Below are 10,652 nucleotides of genomic sequence, written 5' to 3' on the forward strand. Positions count from 1 at the left end.
GGGGGGGTTCAATGATGAGGATCATTCAACAAGATTCAGATGATTTATAAACAGGCTTTGGTCTGTATTGCCTATAAATGAGTTCTTGATGAACGAGCATGAATGTCTGCAATAATCATGTCTTGATTTTTTTTTTTTTTTTCTTACAGCTTTTGGAAATGCCAAAACAGTGAGGAATGATAACTCATCCAGATTTGTAAGTATCCTCTCCAGAGGGATTAGCAATACACAACGTTAATATTGTGTGGGTAGATAATTAACATGCACAGTTTGGGATGTTTCATTCAGGCTCTACATGTGTATGGATCTGTTTTCCTTTCAAAATAAGATCCCCTGGGTTTCTTAGCTCCCTGCAGCTTCTGTCCTCATCTGTTTCTTTTCATATTGTCTACCCTATTACTTTATCATTCTTATTCTTGCATCATTTTGGCTGAGCAGGACCACACTTCTGTTTTAATACTGAGGTCTTTACAAATCTAAAGAACTGAAATATAATAAATGACTGTAATAACTGAATTATACAAAAAGACCAATGTAAAAAGATAAAAACACCTCCACACCTTCTTTCTTTTTCTTTAATTGAGATTAAACTTGGACACATGTGCTGCTGTTACACGTGATGATGGATCTCCACTGGTTTGAGTCTCACATGAAGTTTGATTCCCGTGGACACAAACCCTCTGTCAATGATGCAAAACAGAAAATAACATCATCATCATCGTGTCAGTCTTAATTCTGGGGGGTCGTTTGTTAGGTGCATGTCCATCTACCTCTCTAATGTAGTTTGAAGGCCAGATATTGGATCTGTGCAGCATCACAGCCCTCTCACCGCTCCGGTTCCAACAGGCCCTCCATGACTTCATGTATTCCACTCACACATGTCAAACAGTCTCAGTAAATGCTCTGTACTCTGACCCGCACTGCTGTTCGTCAACTATGGGACTGTGTAATGGATGCCAGTGCAGAACAAGCACATCGGACTGTCGGCTTGTCCCATGTAGACTTTTCACAGGCCCACACATTCTTTTAAATATTTACTTATTTTGGAAATCAAGTTTTTTTCATAAGCCTGATGGATGGCCCTCATGACCTGCAGGAAGCTGGAGGAATCTGGTGCTAATCTCCACAGATGTAATCACGGGAATGATTCAGTGGCTGATGAGGCAATTGTTGTTTGGACACAAATCCAGAAAGTGATTGAACATGTCCAGACAGCGGCAGAATGAGAGGAGACGGTTGGGTTGTTAGTTTTGGTTTCGCCAGATGGAATTCTCTCATTTTCTGGATCAGTGTTTTGAAGCAGCAGCAGCAGCCGCTTCAGCTGCCGCCCTCATGACATGATATTTCATCACATCTCTTTATCGCGGTGTAACACTGAGATGTGTACGAGAACTCAGAGAAATGAGTCCTTCTACATGAAGAAGTTCCCGCTAATCAATGATGCGATGCCACAGGACCGTGGGTTTGTTTAGTCTGAATCTCTCACGCCAACACTATAATGGAAACTGGTTATTAAAGTCAATAGCAGCTCGGAGGCTCGCTGCCAATGTGCTTTTTTCCTGCCCTAATTTTAGATGTTCCACTATGTTCACTCTCCTACCTACACTGGCACGTACACCCCCGATGCCAGCGCCCGGGACGTGCAGTTGTAAGAGGGAGCATTAAACAGGATTAAGCTCCTGATCTGTTTGTGTTTATGTGACCTTGGCCCAAACCCGCCAGACAAGGAGCTCAGGCCGTCCCAACCAGACACCAGTTCATCAGCGCTCCATCAGTTTATCAGAAAACTATAAATCAAAGTGTCACTTCATTTTACTGAGTGCAGCGGGCTTATTGAGTTTGGCTGGAGCCCTCTTACCAGAAGAGCTTGGCCTGTTCTGAGGATCTGTCTGCTATTAATATTTCAGATGAGGAGGGGTGGGGGGGATCAAACACACTGTGCTCTCTGTTCAAACTTTCAAATTTCGGACGGAACGAGGGGGGGGGGGCTGACATGGTTTGTTTTAGGCCTCTAGTAGGAAGACATTGGTGGGACGGGGGGGGGGGGGGGGGGGGGGGGGTGCTGTTATGCTTCTGACCATCAACAAGCTGACTCACAAAGTGTTTCCCAAAGCAAAGACACTGACTGAAAAAGACAGATTATATATTTGAATTAAATACTGTGTAATTTCCAGCGGTGACTCCCTGTGCTCTGATCCACAGGGGAAGTACATGGACATCGAGTTTGACTTCAAGGGAGATCCTCTGGGTGGAGTCATCAGCAACTGTGAGTATTGAAATGAACAGGCCTTTAGAATAAAAGGTGAATGCATGAGTTATGGCACAGCACATACATGACATCATGCGTTATCCTAATCACATCATTATAATTCTGCTTTGCCCCGTCCTACATCAACCTGATAATTATGCTGTGTCCCAGCAACACAGTTAATTTGGTTAAACATCCTGGTATCAGGTATCCCAGTCTGAAGATGGCTTGTCACTGACACCATATACTGCAATATACAATAATCTACACGTGTCAGTCATTGCAATGAGAATAAAGACAATATACTATAAAAGGGTTATAAAAAAATCCATCTATTCTTACTGTCTGTTGTTAAGCTCTGCTGTGAATTCATTAGATAATCAATTTTACACGTAGCGCACACATTACACACCACACATTACACACCACACATTACACACAACACATTACACACCACACATTACAATGGGGGTTTATTTTGCGATCTGTATGCGATCATATGATTCCTCTGTCCGGAGACAGGAAGTCAGGAACTTCCCCTAAAAAATACTACTCAACTGGGAAACGTGTTATTAATCTCTGTAAGAGGAAGGGATCATCTCCAGTAAAGACTGGGACTTTATTGGAACGTACATATTTGATTATGATACTGCCGGTAATTAGCTCAAACTCACACGGTTCTTCCTTTTATTAAAGCCCTCAAGACTCGCTTTATTTCCTTGATTAAACCCAGGTTTCCGGTTCTCAGCCTGAGGCCCCTCTCAACAGAGTCCTCCTCTCAGTGCTGAAGCTCTTCTCTCTGTTTTGGTTCGATCTCGCCTCTGTTCACATTGTTGTGTCTGCGCCGGCTCCTCCGCCAGAGGTCACAGAAACAAAGAGAGGAGCTGATGGCGGCGACACAATTAAACCTCTGTGCGTTGGCCTGAGTCAGCCCGACACAAGGGGCTGTGTGTGAAGGAGGAGAAGAAGCAGCAGCATCGTCATGTGACTGCCTCACACGGAGCTGGCTGGATGGACAGATGGACGAGGTGGTCCTGGATGGATCTCTCCTCACTGCTCAGCTCATTGTTTCCATCCGAGCTGAACATCCTCAGAGTCCTCAGACCTTCCTACGACAAAACAATGTCTCTAAAGTCAAATCTCAGTAGCTCTGGTAACTATAAGACATTTTTAGCAGCCTCACAGCCAAAGCTTTTCAGTCAAAACACAACAGGATATTGTCCCCACATTGACACTTTAATGTGTGAACTGAGCACGCTATGAATGCCATCCCAGATGCTTCCCATCTTAGAAATCGTGGCCCTGAAGAAGCAAATGCAAGATGACTGAATGGTTTGGTCGGACATGAGGTGTAAGGTTACTCCCCCCCCCCCCCCCCCCCCCCCTTCAGGAAGACAATAATCTGAGTCTCCTCATCGCCCCACCTCTCGGGCTTCTGACAGAACGGTGTCAAAACACAATCTATCTACATGCAGGGAAGAAGGAGATAAAGGAAAACGGCTCCTCGGAGGTATTCTCCTTTTCCCTCGGAGTCTTTGATCACAGTTCTGCACCGCGGCCGTCAGCCACTCAGTCATGGACGTTGTATTATTGATGCGTTTGCTCTTATAGAGCCACTTCTGTGATTCATGGCCGGTGGGTGTCACAGATTCACATTCATCCACCTCTACCTCTGACAACCTGAGGTCTCTGTCGAGGGCCCTCCAGCCAGGTGCTCGCGGTGCAGCCACAGATACCGTGGAGTGCTTCTGTCCTCTCAGCACCCACCCGTCCCTGAGTCAGTCCACAGATTGACAGCCGGCTCGGAATGGGATCGTGGCTTTAATGGAAGTTCGTGTGGATATTATTCCTAAAATGTTCACTTTTGATTACAACTCCCGAAATAAGAGGGATTCAAACCAGACAAACTGAAACGCTGGTAATGGTATCCAGTCAGGCTGGCAGGGAAGATCTCCAGTGGCCTCAGATGCTGCACAGCTCCGCAGTAGGTCTTTAATTAAATTATACTCAGCCTAATGCGGTGAGTGGCTGATGGGTCCCCTTTTAATCAGGTACCGTTGCACTTGGTCGGTAGCCCGGGAGAGAAAAAGGGCTGACGCTTGGTATCCATGTGTGGTTTGTTCTCTGGGCACTTCCTGTGGTGTTTAGACTCACAACAACAGGCCCGGTCACTGTAGCAACTCAAACGCATCATCCAAACCCAGTTGAGCTTCACACAGACGCAGGCGAGGCAACTCTTAATACCTTCAGGTCAGCCCCATGCTCACCACTGCAGGACACCTCTGTGAACATACTTCCTCCAGAGACTATTCTTAGTGTATGACTGTTGTCCCCGTTTGTCATCGTTCCCTTTTTTTGTTTGTTCTTTACTCTTTTTTTTTTTTAGATCTGCTGGAGAAGTCCCGTGTGGTGAAACAGCCACGAGGAGAGAGGAACTTCCACGTCTTCTACCAGCTTCTGTCTGGAGCCTCTGACGAATCACTCAGTACGTCACATAGATGCTGGAAATGGGATTTAGGCCTCATCCACACTGCTACAGCTTCATTTGACACTATTCCAGAGTTTCAGAGCAGCAAACACTGAATATTTTGGACGCACTCCGTTTTAGTTTGAAAACCGAAAGTGAGATGTTTGGATATCATGACGTAGACACAACAGCTGCTGATTGGGTCTTTCCTGATTCGTCAGTATCCTATCACATGACCCTACTCCAGTAGAAAACAACCGGCACTCCTCCACTAGCAGTGATTTGTTACTGGCTCTGTTTGTCTTTGTCAACAGCTGTTGTGCAGTTAAATTCTGCATTTTACAATAGATTTCACTGTAATCTGGATGTAGCCTTAAATGGAAGTGCCAGTGTATTTTTAGATGTTGTCGATGTTGCTTTTTAATCTGAAAAGGAAGTGCAGTTTAAAATGGGAAAATTAAAAACTAAAATGAACCTTTCTTATCAAATCAAATCTCAAACTGGGGTTGTAATATGTGTAGCCTGTTTTTGTAGAATTGCACTCTGTGTCCACACGTCTCTGCTCAGAGGAAGTGATGAATCAAACCTCAGCGTGGCCAGCGGGTAGTTCTGTCCAGAGGAAATTAGACCATTGTTGGACCTTCTTCCACGCTGTTTGGATTTAATCATCCTCCAGCCAGCCTGGGATTGGAAAACACGATCATGGAGTTTGTGTTCCCAAATGTCTTAAATTTGAATATCACACTTCTAAATTCGTCTTTCCTGTCATCTGGAATCAGCAGCGTTCCAGTCCTTTAGAGAACATCTTATGCAATACATTTATCATCAGGGGTTTCAGCTGCACAAACACATGGCTTATACATTAATGACCGAGCCTTCCTGCCCTCGCAAACACTCCGGAGAACAAAGAGCGCAGGACCTGTTCCCTCTGTTTGCCTCTCCGCGGACAGAGGGCATTGTTTTATGTCCCGAACGCAGCAGAACAATATAACGCTCATTGACTTCAGAGCGCACGCATCACAGGGGCTTGATTTAGCTGTAGTTAATGCGAGGGCTAATGAAATCTGACACATGCTCCCACGAGAGGAATAGATTTCTCTGCTACAAGATAGGAGGGCCTTTAAGAGGGCTATTTGATCTCCCAGAATAATGTTCACGGCAGTAAGTCGGCGTGTGCAGGCACCGTGTAGAAGTCGTGTCTGCAGCCTGGAGGTTAGATGAATTTGTTTGTAAGGCAGCGGCTTCGCCCATTTAAATTTGAGTGCAGCACAAGCATTATTATAAGACTGTGGTTTATTCTATCAGGCGCCTCCACGGTGTGAGTGCATGTGTGTTACCTGCGTTTAATGTAAATCAGGCCTCATTTGTCTTTTTGACCGAGCAGCTTTAAACGAGCACACTTTGAATAGCAGACCACATGCTTTGTGTGTCACAGAGAAGCTGAAGCTGCACCGGGACTTCAGCAAGTACAACTACCTGAGTCTGGACTCGGCCGCGGTCAACGGGCTGGACGATGCAGCCAACTTCCGGACAGTCAGAGTGAGTAGTGCACACACACACGTCTGTCTTCATCATGTCACACACTATCCTGATGGAATCTTAGTTTACTTAAAAAAGGAAATGCCACTAAAATCTAAGGGACTTAAAGAAATGATCTCACTTTGCTAATACTCTTGATAATGATTTTAATCTTTTCTATTTTGCATTTCAAGAATGAAGTTCAATAAACATGAAACTTCCAGATTCCAGTTTAACTTTTAAGAATATATCAAGCTACTAATGATAGCACATCTGAATGCCTCTAAAAAATGTTTGGTATAAATATATTGGTGAAATTGTTCTAAAATATACGAAACTTACTCAAATCTTTTTTCATAATAAGGAAATTCCTCATGTTGTGGGTCAGATAGCCTCAATAATCAAGTTTAGTCTCAAGATTTCAACTTTATTCTTGATATTTTGACTTAAATCTCCACATTTCAACTTTATTCATGATCTCATAAACAACCTTCCTCTGATTTAGTTTGATTTTATTCTTGGCAGTTCCTTTTTATTTATTTTTCTTGTGCCTGTACTTTCTGCTGTTGCATCATGTGCAGTGGATCTAAATCCTGTACAGAGGGTAGAGTTAGACTTCTTATCTCCTGCCTGTAACAAACCAACAGTTTGTGTAGATTATGAAAGTTGAGAGAAGGCTCCACTCCAGATTCCCCGCCCACCTGTTGCAAAACCAGGTGAACTTTGAACTGAGCCTGAACTTCAAAGTGAACTTATACCAGAGCCGACCAGGTTTCTATTGATTTTAAGACGTGAAACTCCACACGTGGACCAGTTAACAAAAATCATTTCAACAGTGGTTCAGCTCGTAAACCAGCACAGTAGCAGCAGCAGCAGCAGCAGCAGCAGCAGCAGCTCTGTGGAAAACCCCAGGACAAGGGGCAGCTGCTTCCTTTTATTTGAATGTGCTGCAGGATCTTGTGTGCATGTGCAGGGACACCACGTTGTGTCCTTACTGATGGTGACACACAGGATGTTGTGTCTGTGAGGCACCATTGTTATCAGTCATGCTGCAGCGTGCTGGACTCTCTGCTCCTCGGTTTGTTCTGTCACACTCTGCTGTTCACATCCTGCTTTAACCCGGCTCCCGTCCCAGCTGCATTTCTCCACCGGAAACACCAGAGCACATCGGCACCAAACAATGAGTCCGTCCATGTGGCCGTCACTGTGAGCAGCACTGTGATAAGTTTAATTCCAACAAAGACTATTGAGGTTATAACAAGATCGTTTCCACCACATACAAGAAACTTAAAGTTGGGGGGGGATTCTGTGAGGATAGAGCAGGAGTTGCCATGTTGCTGTTGTGTGTATATTATATTTCCTACACGCAGCACAAGCAAAAATACAAAGCCCCTAAAAGAATACTAACATCTCAAGATGATCAGGTGTGGTGCACTAAGGAGACAAAGATCGTTTGGTGATTTAAACAAAAACCATGTGATCTCTGCAGCAGAACCTCCTGCTGTGTTATTCATCAGTGACAGTCTGGACATTCTCCAGAGGTCAAGTCTGAAAACATCCTGAGTTACAACTTCCTTTCGTTTTGGCTCCTCGTTGAATTCAGTTAAAAGGAGTTTCCTCTTTTTCTCTTTTTGGATATGCTGAACTATGTAAAATTAATATATGCTTAGTTTGGCCTGAACTCCCTTTTAGAAAAATCTCTGTCTTTAGAAACTGTCTCAGAGAATTAAAGGTTAAAAACACTGTTATCTTGTTGAAACAGCTTTTTGAAATCGGCTGCAGATCTCCATCCTCTCTGTTCCCGTTTGCAGTTTGGAGGTGACGTCTAAAATAAGATTGCAGAAGACATTTGTGTTGGAAACATACAAACTCATATGTCACATCCATTTTCATGATAACACTTGTTCCAGTGCTGGCAGGCTGCGGCAATAATATTTCAGTCTTTGTGAATTGGTGTTTGCACAATCACACACTGTCACATTAAACTGCATTTACAGCTTAGTTCCCACAGAAATGTAACGATATGAGTTGATTTATGACTCTCTCTCTCTCTCTTTCTCTCTCTCTCTCTTTCTCTCTCTCTCTGCCCTCGTTCGCCCTCCCAGAATGCCATGCAGATCGTGGGGTTCATGGAGGACGAGGTGCAGTCGGTGCTGGAGCTGGTGGCGGCCGTGCTGAAGCTCGGGAACATCGAGTTCAAGCCGGACTCGCGCAGCAACGGCTCCGACGAGAGCCGCATCAAAGACAAGAACGGTGGGTGGACCGACAGGAGGCTGGGATTCTTCTCTTGGCTTGAAAGCCTCCAGTGTATGGATCCTGCTGCACGGTGTGGCTGGTGACAAACAGATCAATATCACACACGTGGATTAAATAGATTTGTTTTTCTTGTGTTTTCACACTTAGAATTTTCTGTTATGAATTGTTACACTGTTTCCATAACCAGAACAAACACATCTGCCCCCTATTGGCTGCTTTACTCCGTTTCCCCATCTGTGTTTTAATAGTTTGCGTGACAGGAGCCGTGTGTGTGTGTGTCTGTCTCTCTGTGTGTGTGTGTGTGTTTGTGTTTTCACTCCCGCAGCTGTTTTCTTTCAGCAAATATCCCATTTACAGTCGACCATCCATGACAGAGGCTCGATCCATCTTACTGCCACTGCGGCCCTATGAATCAAAGACCGGGTTATTGCCACCATATTGCAATATGTTGCTCTTATCTGAGCCGTGTTTTCATAACCACTTTTAAGCAGCCCCTCCATATCTACAGGCGTGACTCTATCATTACAGCCATATAGAAGTACGATAAGCTCGATGTTTTCATATTGCTCTTGAAGTGTTCTTAAACAGGAACATTTTGTGAGATGAGAAGAATAAGAGAATGTTTGATGTTTGAAATTACAGCATAGCAACAGTAAAACATCACGTTACCACCCTCAAGAAAAACAGACCAGGAAATTACAGTGAACTTTGCAAGTGGTGATTTAAATCCTCAAAAGCCTGTCTGAGCATAAACTTAATCTAATCTGAGAAGGAAGTGGCTGACAGGGGAAAAGGTGACGTCTTCTCTGTGAAACCACCCTGATCGTTTATTGACTGTGTGTTTTACAGATTTGAAGGAGATGTGCGAGCTGCTGGGGATCGAACAGTCGGTGCTCGAGAGGGCGTTCAGCTACCGTACGGTCGAAGCTAAGAGTGAGAAAGTGTCCACCACCCTGAACGTGGCCCAGGTCAGAGGAATCTGCCTAGCACCAGTTACACCACTGCATTTCCCTGCCCTACTTGTATTGACATTAACACACACACACACACACACACACACACACACACACACACACACACTCACACACACACTCTCATAAAAAGATAATGGGCCATTTCTTCCCCTTGACTTGCTCCACTGGCTGCCGCCTCTGATCCAAGTCAACGCCACGTGAAAAGCTCTCAGTTATTATACATGAGCAATATTCCTCCTGGAAATTCAAATGTAGGTCATATTTTTGAGAGGTGAGCGAGTTCACCCACAATGCCCCTATAACAGGGATGCACCAAACACGGGTCACTGTGTCCAAAAGCATAATCCGAAAAATGTTTATGAAAATTAGCCTGACCTCAGAATATTGAAACCAGCCGGCCTGGGTTAATGTTTCCTTTTTTAGCTGTATTTTAATGTATTAATGTATTTTAGTGTTCTATATGTGTCCACGGTTTTTCCTGAGAGACAGAGGCTTGTAGGATTTTATCAGAAGATGTTTCACTTCTGCAGAATTGGAGTTGAAATCAATTCATCATCACCTCATCACCAACAATGTGTTATTTATTAACAGGCCTACTACGCCAGAGACGCCCTTGCCAAAAACCTCTACAGCCGTCTATTCAGTTGGCTCGTTACTAGGATCAATGAAAGCATTAAAGTAAGTGATGCTTTATTTTTTATTATTTCACTCACTTGACTCAAATATGAAACGTTTTCATGCCCTGAACCGGCAGAACACCTCTGTTAATCTGTTTTTCTAATATTGATAATATTGTCCCCCTGCAGGCACAAGGTAAAACTCGACACAAGGTCATGGGTGTGCTGGACATCTATGGCTTTGAGATATTTGAGGTAAGCAGATTGAACCCCCCCCCCCCCCCCCCCCCCCTCTTGTTTTTCCCATCAGCCACAAGGACAGAATCTGACCACACAGGCGCTGCATTGCATTTCAAAGGGATTTTTGCCCCGGGCAGTTTTCGGCGCCTGTGAGAAGATTATCAACGATAACTGAGGCCTGATAAAAAAACACATTCAGATGCGATCAGCTCAGCTCTGTTGCTCCCAGTGGTGAAATGTTTGTTGTGCACAGGAAACGCACATCCTCAAAAAATCATATGTAACCGTCACAGTGACCATGTTTTCATTCACACCAATATTCCAACTTTTGA

The 10,652-nt window shown here is 44.3% G+C and overlaps 1 protein-coding gene across 4 annotated transcripts in view; it reads left to right on the top strand.

Annotated features, from left to right (window-relative positions):
* The window catches only part of myo1b (myosin IB), a 59,177-nt gene that overhangs the window by 29,384 nt on the left and 19,141 nt on the right, over positions 1-10,652 (top strand). For all 4 annotated transcript variants that reach the window (XM_053440661.1, XM_053440663.1, XM_053440662.1 and 1 more), the window contains 8 exons: positions 150-196; positions 2,203-2,266; positions 4,635-4,733; positions 6,151-6,254; positions 8,339-8,486; positions 9,339-9,457; positions 10,055-10,141; positions 10,270-10,335. In XM_053440661.1, coding sequence (XP_053296636.1) covers positions 150-196; positions 2,203-2,266; positions 4,635-4,733; positions 6,151-6,254; positions 8,339-8,486; positions 9,339-9,457; positions 10,055-10,141; positions 10,270-10,335 — 734 coding nt within the window. The remainder of the gene's footprint in view (positions 1-149; positions 197-2,202; positions 2,267-4,634; positions 4,734-6,150; positions 6,255-8,338; positions 8,487-9,338; positions 9,458-10,054; positions 10,142-10,269; positions 10,336-10,652) is intronic.

Source organism: Pleuronectes platessa, chromosome 14 (genome assembly GCF_947347685.1).
Source record: "Pleuronectes platessa chromosome 14, fPlePla1.1, whole genome shotgun sequence".
NCBI lineage: Eukaryota > Metazoa > Chordata > Actinopteri > Pleuronectiformes > Pleuronectidae > Pleuronectes > Pleuronectes platessa.